The sequence below is a fragment of the Gavialis gangeticus genome, unplaced genomic scaffold (assembly GCF_001723915.1).
Source record: "Gavialis gangeticus isolate Ggan-Ray unplaced genomic scaffold, GavGan_comp1, whole genome shotgun sequence".
Classification (NCBI taxonomy): domain Eukaryota; kingdom Metazoa; phylum Chordata; order Crocodylia; family Gavialidae; genus Gavialis; species Gavialis gangeticus.
This window is the reverse complement of record NW_017729032.1, coordinates 5,746,905-5,769,524: the sequence shown is the minus strand read 5'-3', so window position 1 is coordinate 5,769,524 and position 22,620 is coordinate 5,746,905. Positions and strand designations below refer to the sequence as shown.

Genomic DNA, 22,620 nt, shown 5'->3' with positions numbered 1-22,620 from the left:
TACACTTCTGTTGGACTATATATTTGCTTGTATCCATTTTTTATATTTACAGCTTATGCTGTCATTTGAAATATGAGCATGTTGTATGCAATGTCCACTAGAGATACATATTTGCAACTGTGAGTAAAGTGCTGTTAAACTGTGCTACCAACGTGATATAATAGGTCAACCTGTTTAACAGCAAGAAATCCAGGCCTTTTTTTCCTGAGAATGAGATGATAGCATCACTGCCCATTTTAAGATAGATCTGCTCCATAAGTGGTCCTTTGGACTTTGGCAGGAGCACCAATGCAATAAACTGTGACTCACCATGACTTTTTTTGCAAATTAATGGAGAGCTGATATTCAGAGTTTCCTTGGAAACTGACCATTAAGTTTAAATGTAAGAATTACTATTCCCTCACATAGTAACCAGCCTTTCTTACCTGCCTTTTAGCTTGACTACCCCTGCACTGAAGCCCAGTCCACAGTGCAGTCAGAAGCCTGCCAGCAGCAAAAGTGCTGGGAACTGGGTATGGCAACCTGTTTCAAGCCCTGTCATGCATAACTTAGTTGTTGAATGGCATATGGTCCATTTTGTACAGCTGAAGCATGGTTCCCATATCTAATGTAAAGATCTTGTCAGCAGTAAGAATTACCTTACCTTTCCTTGCTTGGCTTCTCTAAAATTTTCTGCCCCTGCTAACTCTGGTTCTAGTAGAAATACAGAAGAGCCACTGTTGTCAGTGAAGGAATCCATTAGAGAAATAAACTGTATCTGGTAGTGTAGGAGGAGCTGTCTGCAGTTTCTGATGGTTGATCACTGAGTAGAAAAAAAATGGCAGGTTTAGACTACGAGGAGAAATAATGCTAGTGGTCAGAGATAGTTGATTTACATTGGCTATCCTTCCAGAGCTAATGCCCATAGGGAAAGATAAGGCTTATATGTGCCACATGCCAACAGTTATCCTGATTGTAATTGGTGATTCTGATATGGCCACATTTGCAGAATACCTGGATCCAAAAAGATGGCTGAAATTGTCTCAGACATTGGCACCTTAGCAGGGTAATATGCAGTCAGGCACACACGGCCTGGTTCTTCTCCACTTTGCATCTGATGTAGTTGTTCACCAGCATGAAATGTGGCCGTTCTGACTCACTACTATTTTGTATCTATTTTGCAAAGGTGCAGGTGACAGCCCAAGGCTCAGGGTAGTACAGAATCTGCTCAAGAGTCTTGCTGTAGTTGCAGGTAACATGTCTTTTCTGTATCTTTGAAAATTCACCTATGTCTGGCAGAACTGAGTCCTCCCTCAGTAGGGTCTTGCTGGTACCTGGCAGCTCTGAGAGGAGTCTGCTTGCGCTGAGCATGCCCAGTCCCTCATGCCCTGTGTGGCAACCCTGCAAAGGCATTGAGGCAGTATCCCTTCACAGATCCTTTTTGTATAGGGTAGCACGGGCAGCATCTCCAGAGAGCAGCTAAGCATGCTGCATCTTATTGCAGACCTAATGCTGATCGTAACTGCACAGGTCGCCTCTTCACTGAGCATGCTAAATCCTGAAGCTGCAGGTTTCCCTGCGTTTTGTCCTTCCAGAAGAGGTAAGATGGAAAAATATCCTGTGAATTTGTATTTAAAGATTGTCCTAATACATAGGAATACAGTTGCCATTTAAAGTTTTTCAGGCCACTATAACTCTGGCCTTTCCTAGGCTAGGGACAGACATTCAAAAAGCCTGAGCCTGAATTGATTCAAGCTTTTCAGGTTATTCTAACCTGGCTAAGCTGAATCAGTTTGTAACTGCACAGACATCCGAGAAATGCAGGCACGTGCCTGCAGTGGCTTAGGCTAGAAGCCAGGGGGCACCAGCAGCCCTCCCTCCCTTTCCACAATGCTGCGCCCTGGCAGGACACTCTGATTAGGGAGGGCCCCTCCCTCCTCCTTCTGACCAGCCCAGCAGGGAATTGATAACACTGTGTTCATCACCCCTAACTCAGTGTTTATCACCCATTAAGAAAACCACAGAGGGACACGACCAGTTACCTGTTGATTCTGCCTTTGTCCTGTCTGCCACAGTGTGGACCATAGCCAGCATGTGGTCTGCTAGCTAATGCTGGGATGTGTGTGTGTAAAGCAGAGGGGACAGGGCATCCCTGCTTAGCAGGGTGTGGGGAGAGGAGTGGAAGAGCAGGGGGAAGCCAGGCAGATGCCTGCAGTTGCAGCTGGAGCTTCAACCACGGAGCATTGGGGAGGGGCTAGCCCTGCTGTGGAGCGGAGAGCCCCGTCCAGCCTAGAGAGCATGCTAGGGGAGTCTGGTTTAACTTAAACTAGCAAGGGGTCTGGGGCAGACATTGCATAAAGCAGTTTGACCCAAATCCATTAAGTCTGGCACTACATTCAAACGGGTTTATCTCAAACTGGTTTCAGCCATTTTCAAACTGCTTTATGTGCACTGAACATCTGTTTTGTTACAGGTTGAAACCAGTTTCTGATCACTTAAACTGGTTTATGAGTAATGTCTGTCCCTAGCCCTCATGTTAGAGTGCTAAACCCTTGCAATTATAACATTCTTTTTAGATGGAGGCAGAGGTGGGAATGTAAGCAAATATAAAGATATCTGTGGGACCTCATTATAGAGCTTTGTGGGTTGCATTTGGCTGCTGTTGCCCTGGTCTGTGCGCTGGATTCAGTCTGAGCCCAGAGCATACAAATTGTCATGTTACCTTAAATTTTGTTACTGAGAGAGCTTTTAACACTGATCTGTACCATTCACTTAGATTCATAGCTCCCTAGAGTCCTGTGCTGGATTTTGCCCATGGTCTTGAAGGGAGAGGGGGTGTGAGTTGGACAGGAGATTCCAGTGTTGTTAATTTTGCTGTGTCATCCACTTAATCAGCTTCCTGAGTCTATACATTGGTCTCAGTTTGCCAGCTTTCACACAGAGAAAGTAGTGAAGATTTTAGCCTCAAATTCCCTTTCCCCATGAACAGTTTGGTTTTTTTCAAGCTCCCTTCAGAAAGATCATAAAATATTCTTCATTTTTTTCTAAATAGGCTTTTATATGTCATCTCCTAAGTCTCCTTAAAACTCATACATGAGGAAACCTGTCACATCCTTATATGTAATGACCAGCACCGAGGACTGTGATTTAGGTGGTCTAAGTGCTTTGCAAAGAACTTTTTTCCAACTACTCTGTTGGTCTAATAAAAGATACCACATCTACCTGAAGAAGCTTGCCTTCTTTTTTATTCAGCATGTGTACAGCACTTAGCACAACCATAACTGGGGATCGCAGATGCTACCACCATATGAATAATAAATAATAACAAATGCTTAATTGACATTTTAGTGATGATGGAATTGACAGGCAAATGGCTGGACTGGAAGACCAGATTTCCATTATGCTGGATGATGTAGCAAGACACAGATACAGGAATTATACAACCTTGTGTATCACTGGGAGAAAGCAGTTGTTCTGACAAAACAATCCAGGTGGAGATAATGGGGGACAGGGGGAAGTGTACAGGAGGTGCTCTTTAACGATGTGAATTAACTATGTGAATTACCTTCTTTTAATTAGGGATCAGCCATTTATAGGTGCTTAATGAAAAGGTGTATGTAAAATTATACTGTCCACAACAGGCTAACCCAGAATTTTAGCAATTACAAAGCAGGGGGGGAGCCCCCCTGTTAAGATCATCTGTCCTCGTTTCTCTAATTGAAGTGAATATCCCAATGGGAAAATCCCTATTTCTAATATTATATACACAAATTAAAACTCCATTTAGAGGTACAGTGGGACTATCTTATAATTGACTTTGACCGTGAAGAAATACATTTGTAATATATAGAGTAATATGGTCCCTGCCATAAAGGGAATCTAGAAGGAAAAATATTATTTTACTGAAAAAGGTCTGAGTATGTATAACACCACATTTACTGGCAGCTGTGGGACTGAAATAAGCTGCTTCAGTGTAGTAAGCTGCCTAATAACAGCAAAATGTTGCTGAGATCCATCTTGCAACTTCCCCTTCTACTTTCTAAATGGTGTGAGTGAGGAGAAAGAAGGGGGGAAATTACAGATTGTACATAGGCAGACAGCTTTCTTGATAAGCCACGACACCTTTACATAAAACTCATTTATTTTTTTCATAGGTTGACACTTGAAAAAAAATTTTCCTAAAGGAATTAATCTAAATATGCCAAGCCTTTTTAAATGATTTTCCCTCTCTGCAGGAAATGACAAGTGTGCTAGTGGCCACTTTAGCACTGGAGGGGCCAGGGATCATCTATTAGTAGTTTGAATGGACAGGCAATCACTTGAAATTCTTTCATCCCGGGGGTAATTAGGAAGATGCTCAATAGGAAGTGCTGACTCTCTGCATTGAACAAATGTTCAGCTTAACTGCTTCATTGTAGAGCAGGCCTTTCTAGTCTCTTCCTTAAAGGTTTCAAAGGCCTGTGATGCTGCAGCTGGAAGGCTGGGGTTTGGGGTGGGGGTGGGTGTTGTTTGTTTTACCTACTAAATGCGATCAAGAACTAAACTGAAATTTTGTATGCCCTCTACTTGCCTTTGGAGGCCCCACAGGACACAGGAAAGTGACGGTGCTTGAATGGAGTGGAGGCCATAGATCACAGGCCAGAGGTTTCATCTTCATATACACAGAGAACACGTCTACATGTGCACTTTAATGCACATTCGCTTATTTTAATGCACATTAGCATGTCACCAAAAGTGTGCTTACGCTAATGTGCATTAAAGTAGGCTGACGTGCCTTTTTCTAGTACCTCACAAAGAGATACATATTTAATGCACATATTTAATGTGCATTAGCAAAAGCACATTAATGAATGTGTAGACACACCCAGAGAGAACAGCCACAATGGACCTCCGCTTATGCCGAGTCCAGTCTCACACCAATTGCCATGGGTAGTTGCAGTGAGGTTTCTTGATTCCTGGATTTTCAGTACCTTGCCCATCTGTCACTCAGGATAAAGTTCACTCATGCCTGACTTAAATGGCAGTAGCCACTTTGCAAGGAAGGGTTTGTTTGCTTTCCTCCTCTAATGTCTGTTTTACTGTTTTATATTACCCTTAATCGTGCGTGCCTCTTCTTTGCTTTATTGACGATTGACAAACTGGTGATTATTTCTTGATGAAAGTCTCTTTTTCATAACAACATTGAATGTCACAAAAGTATGATTAATTCTGCCTCAGTCAATTCTCCCACTTCTCCAGAAATCATATAATTTAAGTGTAGTGCAAGAGACGGTTATCCAGATAATTATAGTCAAGTTTATCCCAGAGGCAGGAGTGAAAGCAATACATTGACTCGAGGCAGAATTAACCCTGCGTCGAATCCCATTTATTTCAACTGAAAGAAAAAAAGGGGACTGATCAGGAATCCTTCTAAAGGTGTGGTTGTTGTAAGAGAAGATCGGTGGACATTTAGGTCAGAGTCTGAGAAATACCTGAAAAGGGGCTACACCAAAGAAGTAGATGAGGCAGAAGAAGAATGGAAGATTTAAAATGGGTCCGAAAACCCTCCTGGCCTATATGAAGAACTCTTCTGTCTGCTCCTTTTCCCCTCTCTCTTACTCTCCCATAATCTTTCCTCTCTCCTCACATTGTCATTCTCCTGGCATTTTCCTACATCCCTTCTCTTGCTTTCTTGTTTTCTTCACCCTGTTCCCTTTCTTGTTATTCTTTTGGGGACAGACATTGCCCATCAACAGGTGGAAGTGATTAGAAACCAGCTTAAACCTGTAACAAAACAGAAGTCCAATGCACATAAACTGGTTTCAAAATGGCCAAAACCAGTTTTCAGATAGACCTGGATGAATGTAGTATCCAACTTTTACCTGAGTTAGGTAATACCAGTTGGCTTCATTATCGGTTCAATCTACACAGCTTAGAGAAACCTGTGAAGATCGAATTGATTCCGTCTCTGGCTTTGTGACTTCTGTACTTAGCCATAGTCCTCATCACCTTTTTCTGCTTGCTTCTGCTATATCCGCATAAGCTGTATCTGTCGGGGAGAGAGAGAGCATTAGCTTGGGAAAAGCCATTTTCATAAGAACACCGATTCCTTCCCCATAGAGGTTGGCCCAGCTCTCATTGTACCGGTGCCCCGGAGATGCTCTGCAGCCGCAGATGAAGTGGTAGCACTTCTTAAAATGGAACCCAGTGGCACCCTGCCTCAACCAGAGGAGGAAGGAGCCATTATGACAGAAAACTTAGCTTTCCCATTCCCACCGTATGTTCATGTCAAGTGCATCGACATCACAAGGTGGAAGACAGAGTATAATTGCTGAGCATCATTACCGTTTTAGTGTTGGCTGGGATTTTCAGGGGGGCCTGAGAGAATTACACACCCAAATCTTATTGAATTTTAATAGGATCTGCATGCCTAAAACCCTTATGGGCCTTTTGAAAACCAAGGTGATTGTTCCTATTATAATTATCATTATATTAGTATTTGCTCATTGTTCCTGTTGAGCCTTTCTCTGTTCTGAGTAATTCTCTTTTTTGTTTTATAATCACTCAAAGCCAAATCATGAAGCAGTTCTCATTTCCTACTCATTCAGTGGCAGTTTTGCCTGTGTAAGGAGTGACCCAGCAGTGAGTAATGGCTTCACAGTTTGGCCCTCAAAGACTAGCATGGGACGTAACAGCCAGCGGCTGAGAGACTACACCACAAATGCACTTTCCACGGCCCGCTCTGAACACAATGAAAAGCAGCTGGTGTTTTTAGCCAGAGCCTTTCCATTGGGCCTTAATTTCAAACGCCATAATTGATTGTATTGGTTATTTATTACCCTTACCTTGCTGGCCCAGGCAAGTCAACAAGCTAATAAAAGGCCAGCAATGTGTTTTTCACTTTTTTTGCTGACTTCTGAGGTTTTCGGAGGTCTCTTATGCTTCACTAAGCATGTCTTGTCTTTTCTTCTCCCGGTGATCTATCACAATCATCTGCCTCTTGGTGCGAACTCCCTCACTCCATCAACCTGTCCCAAGAGATGTCCATTTTGTTGACCATGTGAATTACTTTCTTTGTCTTTTTTCATCTGAAATGTTCCTTTAGCTTCTCTCTTCTGCTGAGTAGGATTTTTTTTTGGACTGCCTCATTGTGCTGTGTCATAAGCCAAGCCAGTAATGGAGCGATATCCAGAAGACCCTGCCTATTGAAAGCAAACTTTGATCCCCTCTCTCAGTTTTTGCAGCTCTTCAACAGCACAGGATGATGCTCTCCGCTCCCAAGAGGAGCTGTGCGAGAGGAAGAGTGCTGGGCAAAAAAGGAAGCTGTTGTGAAACAAAAATAATGAGCTTGCACATTCAGTGTCCTCAAAAACTCGAGTTTCATTTGCAAATCAAAATCGTTCGGCTCTAGCAAATGAAACAAAGCCACTGGAAGACCCATACCACTGCCTCTCTGCAGTGAATCTGACTCTGGTGCCTTATCAACACACAGCCACATCAAACAGCAGCCGGCTAGCATTAATCAGCATCCCTTGGCAAAAGGCTCAGCAGAAGAGCTGAGGGTAGAAAGGACTGTAGAGACTAAACCCTGTTTAGCCACTAAAAACAGGGTGGAGACCTCCTGTTGGCACAGCAATAAAGAAATGTGCCTCTTACTCTCTGGGCTGTGGCAGATTTCAGTGGCAAATTTCAGTGTCCAGGACTCCTTCCGCCAACACTTCAACTCCGTTTAAAAATGATTTTCAAAAAAACACAAGCCTGATAGGTCACGTGTCCCCCTGCTGTGGCTTTCTCCAATGGATCGGTGTTGATACGCCCCAGTGAGCACCCTCACTGGATTTCCCTACATACTGTTTCACTTCTAAGCAAGCCCAGATAAAGAGCCTATTAGATCTATTAACTAATAGAAATGTAACCAGCGCTTCTGAAAAGTGCATGCCAGAAGGCTTCCCAGGCTGTGAAAGCGAAATGATGTTGTACTGAGTGGTACATCTTAATGGCTGCTAATTGCACTGTGCTCTTTTAATATACAGGGAGCTTTCAATATCAAGATATCTATTGACCTTCACGTTTGGTGGCAGGCAGGGGAAATTATCAGGGTGCAACTTGCACTTTGAGAGCCACTTTGTACATCTTGCTGGGGGTGGGGAAGGCAAAGAAAATGTCAGCAGTGGGTTCAACATGATCTGAGGACTAAGAACATCAGGTGTCCCCACTTTATTATGGCTTCACTTTGCTTTTAGGAACCATTAACACTTCAAAGCATGTGGCTGTGAGTCTCGTGCATGGTTCCAGGCCCCCACTCATTCCCCTTTTTTCACCCAGAAGGACATTGCTTCCATTTAGCACAAAGCATGATTGAATCGTGCAGCTCTCAAAAACCTTTAAGCAACAGCGGGTATCAACCGTTTATCCCACTGAGATCTACAAACCCAAAGCATCCTTCACTGGTATTGCTTGACATTTCAGCAAAAGGGTGGCATTTAGGGGAGAGCAAATGGGAGGCAGACTCTTCCTCCAGCTCGCAACAGCATAAACTCTTGGTATTTATAAAATAGTAATAATAATGAGAAGCAAGATATTATGGTTTCTTATGAAAATAAGTTGAACCAGAGCCTCCAAAGAAAATGCTGAGTTTGTGTTCTGGTTGGGAGAAAAGTGTTGTGCTTTTTTTATCTGCCTTTGCAGTGGTTGGGGTGCAGCTACCTATGGCTGCATATCTATCTTTACAGCAGCAGAACATTGTACTCTGTGGTCCTCTGGTTTTACCTGTGGTAGGTTAGGTTATGTTGTGCGTAATGCTAAGAGGTTAGACAATGGATTTGTGTAGGATGGTTGGGATAAGGATGATCCTGCCTCGGGCAGTGGGCTGGACTAGATGTGACCTCTCTAGGTCCCTTCCAGCCCCACTTCTTTATGAGTCTGTGATTCTAATCTGTCCAGTCATGTCCTCATGAGCATCGTAGAGCAGTCTTAATGTACCTTACCTCTAGTCTGGTGTGCTTATTCCAGCTTTCTCACTTCAGTTAGCACTTAGAGGGGGTATTATAATAATTCCCCGTTAATTAACACATTTTATATTTTGCAAGTACTTTCAACACATGTATCTAGTCCTTACATGTTGCCTGTGAGATGCCGGGGTCAACACATGGCAACCACCGCAGCTCTATTTTAGATGATAGCTTTGTTAGCTGACAACAAAAGCTGGCTTTCTAATTAAGGCTTCCGTGCCAGCCTTACATTTCCAATGCAGTCTTTAGCCAAAGACCTTCAGGTTCTTTACGAATATTCATGAACCAGGCTTCACAACATGCAGCAGGAGAAGGTAAATATCAATTAGAGCTGTAATACTTGCAGCCTGGCTGGTGCAGCTGCCCAGGGCACAAAGTCATTAAGTGAACCTTTGGACTATTTGGTACATTTCTTAGGGTATAGCTGAAATCCAAAGCAGAACAGCCATGTTAGTACAGCCCTGCTCATGGGCTAATTACATCTACCTGGAGACCGGGACACCTTGGGCAACTTTGCACAAGGCATGCAACTCTTCCATAAAGGTACTGATCCTGAAACTATCAGAAGCCTTGAAAGTGAGGGAAGCTAGATAGTCTCGTGCTTAACGAACCTTGCTTACGGGTGTCTCCATGCTATGGAATTAGTAGGCCTGAAACTGATCAGTTCCCCTCATTTCCACAACCTCCCATAGGCTATGGACAGACATTACACATAAACCAGTTTAAATGATCGGAAATTGGTTTAAACATGCAACAGAACAGAAGTTCAGTGCACATAAACTGCTTCAAAGTGGCCACAACTAGTTTAAGATAGACCTGCATGAATGTTGTATAAAAAAAAAGTCTGTGGTAGATTTTCAGTGGGCACGTCTACATGTTCATTAATGCGCAGTAGCTTATTAGCATGGTTTTTGACTGGTGTGCTACTGCGCAGTGTTATTAGGCTATTGCACAGTAAGCGTCTCAAGTAGACGCACCCAGTGTGCGTTCATTCTGGTACACAGTTGTTGTTTGGTTTCTCCTACATATTTTCCATCAGGGCATTCAATGCACTGAATGAGAGATATAACATTTCTGGAGGTGCAGGTGTAAGATTCAGGAATGGGGATGGTTCTGTTGTGGGATGTAGTTATTGTGGGGGGTAGAGATGTACTGACAAGTTTTACATTTCTTGTCCTGGCAAGCTGTGAGCTCAAGCATGGGCGACTGGTGCTGCCTTAGTCAGGGGGAGCATGTGCCCTCCCAGTGGCCAATCAGCAACCAGGGACGGGGGACCCCCTGCGGCTGATCTTGCTGACTGGTGGGGGGCGTCCCTGCAGCCGATCGCAAGACAGTCGATCACTGCGACCAATTGTTGCAGCTGCTTCTGGTGCTTGCAGGGTGGGCACTGCCGCTCCCACCTGCCCCCCTGCCCATTGCCTAAGTGGCAAGTGTGGCTTGTCAGGGGGTGCACCGGTGCTCTCAGGGGGTGCACATGCACCTCCCCCCACGTGCACCCCCTATGCGTTGCCACTAAACTCAAGCAGTTTATTTTACATTTGTGGTTCCAGCAAGCTATGCATTTAGCAGTTTATGCACCTAGCAGACATGTGTGGTACTGGGGTTTGTTACAGGGCAAGGAATAGGCAGCTAATTAGGACTGGCGTGCAAATTATGCTCTTACCTAGTATGAATAAAAGTGGCATGTCGTTGTTTTGGCAGATCAGTGCCTGAGGTTCCCTGCAAGCTCTTCATCCTCCCCATATTTGGTCTGTCTGATTTCTTTCTCTTCCCCCTGCCCCATCCCCCCACCTCATATAGTATTTCTGTAGAAACCCACTGGCCTATTTAAAAGCAAAAACACTTGCCAGTGTATCCTAAGAGTCATATCTGAATCAACAGCTCTATCTGCAGCTTCCCAGCGCTTTGTGGACCTGTATGTGGACCTGCATAGGAATGTTCTGCTTTTGAACAGGTCCCGAAGAGTCTCTCCTTTCTACTAGGGAATTTTTGAAGGGTTTTTCTTTCCTAATTGATTAATTAAGGCTTTGGTAACAAACCCAGTGCCTATTTATTTCATAAAGTGGGAATTCTGCTCTCACTCTATTTAGCTATATTCCATTCTCTGTTGCTGCAAGACAGTCTTATTCATGCTAGTGAATGATATAATTGTGAGCAGAGCAGAAAAAAGGGGGAATTTTACAATGTATATCTGGGCATCTTATTTTAAAAGAACTGGTCACATGCCTTTTTGATCAACTTGAAAAAGATTGTTCCCCATGCAGAGATTTAAATAAACTCTATGTTCCTCATCAGACTGTTTGACAAACTCGAACTTAATTTTGTAAATAAAATGACAGCTTAGCCAACAAAAATGATCTGTGCTCTTCCTATTTCCTACCTTCTGTTTATGTTCTGATGTTTATGTCACTGTACAGTTTCTCAGAGGATCTATAGTATAAGATAGCAGAGTGCACCCTTAATAGGAAAATGTCATTCCAAGTATAGTGGGTATCAGATCATTTAACTGAGAAGAGCTCAAAGGTAAACTGGATAGTAATTAAATATGAAATGTTTATATTGGAGAAGGAAGGACTGATACAGGAAGCTACACTGTTTACCTTTACGTTTTCAGAGAGCAAGTATTAATTGCATAGCATGCCTCTCTCCATACATGCGTTTCCCTTTTAAGTGCTGTTTCTCGTTCCTTAACTTCACTGCCCTTTATGTAACGTCTTGAAACAGAGTCATGTACTGAATGGCTTTGCATGATCCCAGAAACCTACAACACACCATCCTGAAATCATGCAAGTCCAGTTGGTGTTACTCATGGGTTAAATCTCTAAGATGTATTTTTGCCCTTCTTAGGAGAAAACTGGAAATGCACGGAGGAGTGTTCAGTTGCATCTACTCGCACCCATCCACATACAACTAAAAGCATAACACTAACCAAGTGATGAGTTTGAGGCTGACCTTGGAACTCCTAAAAGTTTATTCATCTCTTTCCCAGGCAGAAATCCTATTGACTCAGTGAGAGTTTCCCTGGAGGAGGGCTGAATAAAAAATAAATAAGGAATTTGGACAATAACTTGTTCATACACTAATGCAAAGCAAAGACTCCATGTCCTGGACATAGGAAAATAACGTGCACCACCTCCTAAGTTTGGAAGACTGTTCGATGAATTTCCATCCCTGGTTCAGGTGTATGTGGAGACATTGGAGTCAAAAGAGCTGAACCAGGGCAAAAGTTGAGTGAGTGGAGGGTAGTCCCGAGAAATTGATATTTTCTTGGTAGTAGTGCAGTACCAGCATGAGCTGTGACATGACCTGAAACCCCCTATGTTTCGTTTTAGCAGGGAGTAGCGTACAACCTTAGGATGAGGGTCGGCAGTGTCTCCCTGTAGTTGTGAAGCTCTTCCCAGCAGAAAAAGATGACTTTTCTCATTGCTCACCACAGCCATGCACCTGTTTGGCCTAACCTGGCACCTGCAGCCGATGGAAGGGCAGATGTATGAAATCACAGAAGACACATCCAGCAGTTGGCCAGTGCCAACGGACGTCTCCTTATATCCCTCAGGGGGCACAGGGTTAGAGTTACCTGACAGGAAAGGCAAAGGACCCAGCGAAGGTATGGTTGGTGTGTGTCCATGTTGTGAGTCCTCTGTCTGCCTCTGAACTCCAGCCATCCAATCTCATGCTCCATTCCCCTCCAATACTGCCTTTCCTCCAGCACCGTAGTCTGGTGCTTTTCCAGTCTGTCACGTCTAGAACTAGTAGTCGTCAGTCATGTTCTCATATGTTTCTAAGTGTCCTATCCTTTTAACGTGCACTAACATAGTCCGCATCTTCATCAGTGCTCAAGACGGCTCTCAAGAGGGAAGTACCTGCCCTGCATTTCATTTGGGTATGGTACCCTCACCACAAAAACCCTACTTCATGTCATCTAAGGGCAGATTTCATAAGAAACCACCTTCATGTCTTGCAAGTCAAAATGATACCTTGAGGATTGGGTTGTGCTTTTTCTACAGCAAAACCAAAATGCTTGTTCTCATGTTTCTTTGGGGATATTAGTTGTCCGGGATTTGAGTACCACAAGATTTATTAAGGGCTGTAGACCCGGCAAACTTCCACTTTCTGAAGTTGGCCATCTCTTGGCAGAACTGGCCAAATGAAGGGCTTCATTCAGCAAAGTGCAAAATCTGCCTGGCATTGACAGATTTCATCTGCAACTGAAGTGGAAGGTACCTGACATGCTGAGAACGATGCAGCATTGGGGTCTAACCTAGGAAACAATATACTATTCGAAGACACTTTGTTTGGAACCAACTGGGCCACTCGTGGTGACCCTGCAAAGTGCCGTTTTTTGTCACTGCCAAGAAAACGGATGGAGAAACAGGGAATTCAAAGTTGAATCTGATAAAGTTATTGTTTGCTGCATCCTCTTCTCTTTAAGCAAAATTGAAATAAAATGTATTTCCATTCCAGGAAATCTATAGTTACTGCCTGGTTTTGGTGGAATATTAATTGTGAGGTGGTGAATAAGAGACTTAAAGAATCCGGGCCTGATTCAAAAAAAATTGAAACTGGTAGAAGTCTGTCTACTGATTTCAACAGGCTTTGGGTCATGCCCTGTGTTAGCCCTGTGGTTTATATGAATTGCACCATTTTTGCTTGAAGGGGTTATCTGTCTTTATTAAAGTGAATGCAGCTGTAATTACATACTTCTTAAAAAAACAACATTGTTAGTACTGATTGGTGAGTGTCAAATGAAATTATTGCAGTGTAAAATTAATTAATCCAAAATGGTGCCAGGCTAGCTATGTAGTGCAGAAAACTACAGACCTCCCCTCTAGCTGTATTAGAAAAGGCCTCTTGATCAAGCCTGTTTTTTTTTTAATTTGTCCCCTGCTTAAATTACTGTGTGTGTAATTGGCTAAATATTGCATTTGATCCCCACCTTCCCTCTTAGAAGTCAAAATGAAAAGAAGAAATAATTTATCTAGAAGTCAGGGGACCCAATCAAAGGTGTCCACTCAATTTTCACTCTGTCTTCCTCAGCCAAATTCCCACTGAATCAATAGGAGTTTTGTCTGAATAGAAGTGCAGGATGTGTCTCTGAGTATATGCATAAATGAACACACATGTGCATACACATCAGCTTTCCTGTGGAGTTCTCTGAATGGGGCAACTCTGCTCAATGGGGATTTTGTGCACTGCAGCAGGCAGCTAGAAACCTCAGAGTGGTCTTTCTGTAAGTGTTAGGGAACTTGTGGACTATCTGGAGCGTGACCTGAGCCCAATGATACAGTAAGAGTAAAAACAGGTATGAGGTTTCTCCTGAGACAGAGCCTCTTATCTTGGGATCCTACAGAGGTACCAGCCCATTGTCTCACTTAAAGTACCCATGAAATGTCTGAGATAACCTTTCCCCTGGGACAGCTGAGGTTACTTTGAGTTACTTGCCATTCAAAGCTGTGTATGTAGATCACCTGTTTTGATGAGGAAACACCATGTATCTGGAAGGCAGTGTTCCTTAAACGCCCCGGGGGGATAACCCTCTTCTGGCATGGTTTAGTACTCACCAAGGTGTTGGGGCTTAAACCCCACTTTATGGAAATGGGTTGCTCCTCCCTAGCTTGCTCCTGCAGCCCTATGGCCCAGGGCAGATGAAAACTGGGGGCATCCTAACCCCAAGCCTCCAGGCACGGGCCTTCTTGTAGGATGTCCGGCAAAGGATTTGGAAACATCTGAAGCCCCAGATGGAGGTGGAGGATGTTTGTTGGTTGTAAGGCTACTTAAGGTTCTGGACTGACTCATGGATTTGAACTTGATTTGGCTGATTTGGCTTGAAACATGAAACATTTCTTTAAAAAAAAAAAACCCTTTAGATGGAGTCGAACCGAAGACCATCAGACCCAGAATAAACCCTAAATGACAGCACTGGGGTCTTTCCTTTCCCAGGTGACTACACCCACCCTTGACTTGCTGCTGCCTCAAAAGGTTGGTGATAGGGCAGCTAGTTTGGGCCAGCAGTGTTGCAGAGCAGCAATTGTAAATAAGAATTGATGTAAATGGAATAACGAAAAAATGGTTTAAAATGTCCTTGAACAGACGACCTGTCCCATGATGAAATTGGCTGTTTAGAGCGAGGGTTTCATCCTTGCTGAACTGAATGCAGCATTATCAGCTCAGGTCAATCTCCAGCCATTCATTACTAAGTTTCAACCATGATGCCAGTCTCCAAAAAAAAAAAAATGAAACACGTGCCTGAGTCGACCCCCATTCAGCAAAACACTTCAGCGCTCCCTCAGATTTAAGTTTAAGCAGGTGATCAATTATCATTGCAGTCGGTAAGATATAAGCAAGCATGTGCTGACGTGGTATAATGAATCAGGGTGCCTTGTTGCATCCAAATTATAACCACATTCAGTTGATCCCCAAAATGAAACCATTCATTCTGATAACCAAATAAATTAAGAAGAGTTGCTGAAGGGAACTGAAGTGTTCTGCGTGCAGGCAAACAGACTGAAGGAGCAGAGAAATTTGACAGCACCATTAGGAATTCAGAGCGGGAGGTCATTTTGCTTCAGGTTAGTTAGTTAAAGATTCTCATCTGGACTCTGCTGAAACTACATCCTTATTGGAGTTTATTTCTGAAATATCTGGTGCTTAGGACTTGATCCAGTCATAGCTGAAACCAAATGACAAAACTCCTATTGACTTCAGTGGGCAAAATTCACGTCACTGTACAGAACGTTGCTTTGAACCTTTGCGTTAAGATAAGTCTTGATAGTTTAGAGACATGGTAATAACCATTCTGAGTCATTCCAGAAGAAGAACACATAAAACATTTTCATATATATAACTGGCCGAGAAGAAAAGATGCGTATTTTAAATCTACATGTTCAGACGCATTTACTTCTGCAAGATGGTCATTTTTTGCTTCAGACTTAGACCAACATTTTTTTCCCATTTGCCTACTTGAGCAAGCACTGCTCAGTGTATTACAAGGAATTCATCTTATGCTCATTTCCTTCCAGTTATCTACTGCATAGCAGCACTTAGCATTTTAAACTCTCACCCCGCCTAATTTGTTCTGATGTAAGATCTTCATTAATGAACAGCCAGAGAGCAATCCATGTGCTTTGCTTTTCTATTTTAATTTCTCTGCATATATAAAACACAACAGTAAGAATCCCTGAAATGTATCTTTGAGGTGGACTAAAATATAAAAAGTTTTTTCATTTCTCTCTAGCATTTTGTTACACCCTTTGCATCTCATAGCAATGAAATTGGAAGCTGTGCCCATGGACCTTAGTAGCTGTGTGTTTTAACACAGGCAGTATCCTAAAAATTAGTGTTAGAATTAATGAAATAGGTAATCATCCAATTTACAAAATAAAATCCTTGAAATTAAGCAAATCTGATCTCCACCACACTATTCTTCACTGTTGCCTGTGTCACAAATGGCTCAATGATTATTTCCTGTTTACCTCTGATTTGCCTTTTTTAATAGAAACCTTTATTCTGAAAAACCGATAAAAAATGGTTTCTAAATGGTTTCCCTTATTTCTTTGAATGTAAGGAAATGGAGTAATATTAGGGTCTGATAACAATAACGGAGCCTGGTTTCTGTGAATCCCTTTTTTAAATTTGTGTTTGTTTGCTTAGTCAGATTTTTATGCATAAGCTTCATGAGATGCAGTATTTAAGAGACTAATAATGAGGCATGTGTATACCATCAAGCCTTTCAATGTACGCGTAATTTTTAAGTCCAAATGGGACAGCTCCTACTTAAAGTTAAGCATGTACTCAAGTGCTTTGCTGGAATAAAAAATTAAATAGCAGCTTTCCCCATCATATAAAGATAAAACTGTCCCAGGGCATTTCTTCCTGTTAACATCCATTTTAACTTTTTAATATATATTTTAAAGTGACATCTAGCAGTGTGAACCTGATGTGTCTCTGCTGGGAACTTTACATTGGAATGATAACATATGGAGAAGTTTAACATTTACATGAAATATTATTCTCTAAAACAGTAAAATATTTTATTATATGACAAGAGGGTTGCCCTACCCAACATCATTCCAGGATTAAATGTAAATTGTTAGAGTATTTGACTAGAATTCTTAATGTCTGGAAAAGACATTTTAATTTCTTATTCCCTAAATGCATTCTTTATATATATATAAAAAACCCCACAACTGTAATTTGTTACAAAAGACTTTATAGTCCTGAAAGTTTCTTTGTCATTTTATTAGAATTGTTTCATCTGCAAAACATACGGTAGCAAGCCTTAATGGCAAAGAGATGACAGACCAAGTGATTTGAATTTCTAAGGGGAATAAATGCAGCCTTTGATGGTCCTCTTGGCCTCTGATTTTTTTTCCTATTCAAGATGAAATCTGGCAGGTGATACAAGACTAGCATGTGCTTTTCAAATCCAAGCATGTTCATAATCACAAAATTAAGGCTATCTGCTAAGCAAGCGCAGTTTTCATCTTCCTCTCCTTTCCCGTTACTCCTTTATTTCCTAGTGCATCAGGTAAGGGAGCATGATCCAGTGACTGAACAAAAGTCTTAGATTGGTGTTCTGGGGTCGTATTTGCTCCTCTGCCCCGATTCACTATGTTTTCTTTAGATCTGTATATTGTATACTGTGAATTTGAGTGCAAGACTGTCCAGCCTGAGCGGCCTACGGCTTCCTTTCCTTATGGAATTAAAGTAATTGATTTCTCCTCCATAGTACTTTAATTTATAATGATTAGTTCATTTAATTCATTTGGAGTTGTGGGTGGTTTCCACCTGTAGGTATCAGCCCACAGGTGCTCAAAGGTAAGCTCCTAGAAATGAGGTTCCCAGCACTTTTGAAAACCGGTGCCTCGATTTCCCTACCTGCTTAATGCAGCGAAAATCATGACCCCCTTCACCAGGCCCCTTGATTATCTTGGCAGCCCTTACAGAAGTACAGAATGTTATTTTCCACATCTTTCCTTTATATAACTCTCCTTCCTTCTGTCTTGGTGAGTGTCACCATCCTACGTGTCCACATTACTGTCAGCCCTTAACTTAGCAGTGAGTTGCATCTCTAATTTCTCCCACCACAATTAAGCATCATTAGGCATTATAGATGTCTCTGCATCCTCATCTCACTTCGTGGAAACTCATAAATCCCTCACTTCTCAATAATGTATTAATGACTTTTCCTCATAAATGACTGTAAATAACATGACTGTTATGTAAAGTGAATTAAATAGATACATTTTGAACATCAGATTGTATCTACCCAAGCTCTGTTATGATAGCAACAGAGGGCTATTTGAGAATCCATTTTTCAGCAGAAAGAATGAATTTAGCTGGGCATAACCTTATCAGATATAAGGATTTGAGGCATAATGTCTTCTGAAGACCACCCATTGATCATTTGTCAAGGCAAATGTCAGAGATACCAGTTTGATCAGATTACATGTAGGGTCCTAAGCTAATCCAAGGTTTTCTTTTGTTCCTGTATCTTGGCAGGAAAGCCCAGTAGTTTCTTTCCAGACGACAGTTTTATAGACTCCGGAGAAATTGATGTTGGCAGACGAGCCACACAGAAGATTCCTCCTGGTATCTTTTGGAGATCTCAGGTGTTCATCGATCACCCAGTACATCTGAAGTTCAATGTGTCCCTGGGAAAGGCTGCTCTGGTTGGCATCTATGGCAGAAAGGGCCTTCCTCCTTCACATACGCAGGTAACAGGAGCTCGTTTCAGCGAACCAGTTGCCAGCTGGTTGTTTTTCTTGGTTACGTTCGGATGATTATTTGTCTTTGAGTTGCACAAAAGATGTTCTTGTTCCTTTATTTTACCATTTAGCAAATTTACAGGTAACTTGAACGTTATTAGACTTAAACCTTCCAAGCTGGCATGTTTACAGTCCTCACGGAGGTTAGCATGTTTTGCTAAAGTACATAAAGAAATAAGGATTAAAAAAAAAGTAGGAAAGTAACATTACTGAAATTTCTACACTAACAGCAGTCAGGAGACTGAAAACAACTGTCGCCATATTAGCAGCATTTAGATTGTACACGTTAAGAAATTAAAATTAATATTGGTACAGTGAAAAAATTTACATTTTATATGAGCTGAGCCAAATCTCAGTCCCATCAAAACCAGTGGCTAAATCAACAAATCATAATTTAGCTTTACATGTACTATGGCTGTCCTTGTCACTGATGTGAGAACCTCAGCTTTTTTTCTTTAAAGAGGAAAGTTTTCAGATTTTATTATTTAAAATGGTAGCTATAATGTGTTGGAAGTAGCCAGAGGATCCTGGCCCTGATACTCTTTCAGCCAAGGTATAAGAGGAGCTGTGAGAGAAATTAGGAAAAGAGCAGATGAAGAAAAGAGACCAGGAGAAGTAGACTCAGTCATGTGTAAAGAGGTCCTGGAAGTTTCTGAAACAAAACAGGGCCAGCCATGTCTCAGTAGAATGGATCAGAGCACATCATGAGCCACCAGGGAAAATCTCTTGTATAAGGTCCCATAAATGTGGGTTTCTTCCATTTAATGCAGTGCTCCTCATGCTTTCACAATACAGAAGAATACAGGGAGTGTGATCTTCTAGGAGCCAGAAATGCACAGCGAGCGTCTGTCTTGTTTTGCATTTCAGTTTGACTTTGTGGAGCTCCTTGATGGGCGACGTCTGCTTACCCAGGAGGCGAGGAGCTTGGAAGGACCTCAGCGGCAACACAGAGGCTTTGTGCCCATGTCCAGCCATGAGACAGGATTTATCCAGTATTTGGATTCAGGAATATGGCACCTGGCCTTCTACAATGACGGGAAAGAGTCTGAGGTGGTTTCTTTCCTTACGACTGCCATTGGTAAGGACTTATGACATTACTGTGTATAATCTGTCTACCTTGGGCCATGTTCTAGCACCTTAGTCTCATTGCACGGCATCCAACACCACATAGAGTCCTATTAACTTCCATGAAATCATTCTTGGTTGGCAGTGGCCAGTCAACCAAGATCTATCTTGCCTTGGGTAAAATCTGCTTGTGGCATAATTGCTGGATAATGTTAGGGCTTTCCCTGACCTCACTGCCCATAGCAACAAGAGATTTTTCTTACAGCATATCATTACCACCCTCCACAAACTGGCTCAGGTCTTGCTTCTTTGGTCTATGCTCAGAACTAATGTCTGACTCAGTGGGTGCATCTATGCGAGATGCTATGTTGCCCACTCAGTGGGTGCGTCTGTGTGAGATAGCAATGAGCTACAGTGATGTAGCTTGTCACTGGTGACGTATCGTCCACGGGCGTGAACCATGAAGCCAATGCTACTGCACATTTGCTACTGTGCAGTAGGATCGGAAATGACCTATGCACTGCCAGGACTGCACAATAACGGCAGTGACTGCACAGTCATCTAGTACTTGCTGCGCAGTCAGGGCATGTGTAGACACGCCCAATAATGTTTAATTGACTGACCCACATTTATCCCCCCCCAAAATCCATTTGGTTGTGATTTGAAGAGTCTTCCCTAGAACTAGCACTTAATTTTTTTCTATCCACAATGATTGTTTAATGGATTTTTCTTCCTATCCTGCAAAAAACAGTCTCTTTCCAGTGCTACTATTAATCCCTCTTCCCAAAGAAGCATTGACGTTGAGTCTCAGCTGTCTGCAGCAGTTACCTGAGAACTATGGGCTGTAATTTGTCCTGGCAAGTTAATTAAAAGTTTAGGTCTTATTAAAGCAGAGTCATTAAAGTTCCAGCAAACAGCTTTTACCTCTAAAGTTTATTTAATATGCAAGTTGAAATGCTACCATAATATTCTGTGTTAAAATTAAAACCAAAAACTTAAACAGCCCTTAGCTGTCAGAAGCCCATGTGTTCAAGGCTGTTCAAAGTTAAGTAACACCAGAAATAATTGCACTTGAATCTGATAAATGGAAGGCTTACTCTGTGGAATGCAGATTTATTTTTCACTTGGTTTGCTTCAGCAAAAATGCAATCAAACCAAATGTTACCTTTCCACAGCACCTTCCATCCAGAGGAATCACATGTGCTTATGTACAGTGGGCTCCACTTAAAAAAACATTCTGTTCCAGAAGATCTGACCAGTTTGGGAGACATTTCCCTGCAGATAGAGATGATAATAGCTCTCCCAGTGGAGGATGTTTTTTATAGAGCATTCACTCCGTTATCCAAATGGAGGACACAGTATGGGCTAGGTCCGGGTTTTCTTCCTTACACCTTTATCCTTGCATTGAAAATGAGCAGGACACATTCCTAGCACACCCTTGGACATGGAGCAAGGAGGCTGGGTAAGACCTTCAGCTTCCCATAGCACTAACACAGTCTGGTCTCCAGTGTTTAAGCTGACGCCTGCTTACATTTGGGTTGATCACATAGCATGTGACGCCAGCAGTGAGCCTGGTTTAGGCCGGGGTGGCCAGAGTTGCTCACCCTGGGAGCCATATCCAATCCTCCACCAAAGTTCAAGAGGGGGATGGGGGAAGTGCTGAGTGACCCAGAATGGAGGTGACCTCCCCACAAGTCACTTCAGCTTTCCCCATGAGACGCGCACCCTGGGATAAGCAATGTGGCTGCAGCCCCGGCAGCCCGGTGCCTGAGCCAGCAGTCCTGGAGGGAGAGAAGGAGGGAGAAGGATGGCCTCAGGGCATGCTCCCTGCAGGGAAAGCCGAGCAGCAGGAGGTGCCAGGCTGCTCTGCCCCCCGGAGCCGCCTTGGGGAGAAGTGGGCAAGGCTCTGGCCAATTTCTGGAGAGCTGAAAGTACCATGCCAGCAAGCTATGGTTTGGCCACCACTGGTTTAGACTATCTGTAACATGCTACCTGGTTCCCCCAGTCATGTTATTCTGACTTTTTGCTGACTCAAAGGCTCAAGACCCTCTTTGCACACCCAGCTTAGCTCTTCATCCCCCATCCATGGTAGGCATTAATAAGATGGTAACACAGAGGATTTCACCATGCATATAGGAATCGTTTCAGCCACCCATGGCCACATAACACAAAAATGCCGTGTGCGGTTTAAGCTACAAGAGACCCATTTTAGGACAAGGAGACTATGTCCCAGTTAAGAGGAGAGTCTGATTTTTAGATAAAGATGACATGAGTACCTGACTGGCGTCTGTGCAGAATACTCCAGCAAACAGCCCTACCCTTATAAAGAACTGCTGAAAAATGGACTGAGCGTAAATGGTCAGCAGTTTTCTTCAACTAGATCTTTTGTTCTGGCTTTTACAAAGATCTGCAGGGAGGTTTCTCTGAAACACAGATGAAAGCAGAGCCTCAAAGCCTTTCTGGTGTATTCATGAGGTCTGACAAGACATGATTGCTGTATTTTAAGTCCGTAAATACCGTAGTAATTTGTGGTGTAATTTCAGTTGACATGGTCGTAAAGAGGATATAGCAACCTGACATAAGCCAAGTTTATGAATCAGGATAAACTGAAATGCTATGCAAATATATTCAGTTAGTATAGGGAGGGCTAGAGATCTGTGTGTGTGTATAGGGGAAATTCTGCATGGTGTGGAGCTGTCCCAGGTCAGCTTTCATTCAGTTTTATTTTTGTGGCAGGGATACATGAAAACATCTCTCCTTATAGATTCATAGATTCATAGATTAAGGGTCGGAAGGGACCTAGTAGATCTTCTAGCCCG

At 42.7% G+C, this 22,620-nt stretch overlaps 1 protein-coding gene across 5 annotated transcripts in view; it reads left to right on the top strand.

Moving 5' to 3' along the window:
• The window catches only part of TENM4 (teneurin transmembrane protein 4), an 894,317-nt gene that overhangs the window by 648,474 nt on the left and 223,223 nt on the right, over window positions 1-22,620 (top strand). For 4 of the 5 annotated variants that reach the window (XM_019523990.1, XM_019523994.1, XM_019523992.1 and 1 more), the window contains 3 exons: window positions 12,406-12,576; window positions 18,471-18,685; window positions 19,604-19,814. In XM_019523990.1, coding sequence (XP_019379535.1) covers window positions 12,406-12,576; window positions 18,471-18,685; window positions 19,604-19,814 — 597 coding nt within the window. The remainder of the gene's footprint in view (window positions 1-12,405; window positions 12,577-18,470; window positions 18,686-19,603; window positions 19,815-22,620) is intronic. The other variant, XM_019523993.1, reaches the window with a different exon arrangement.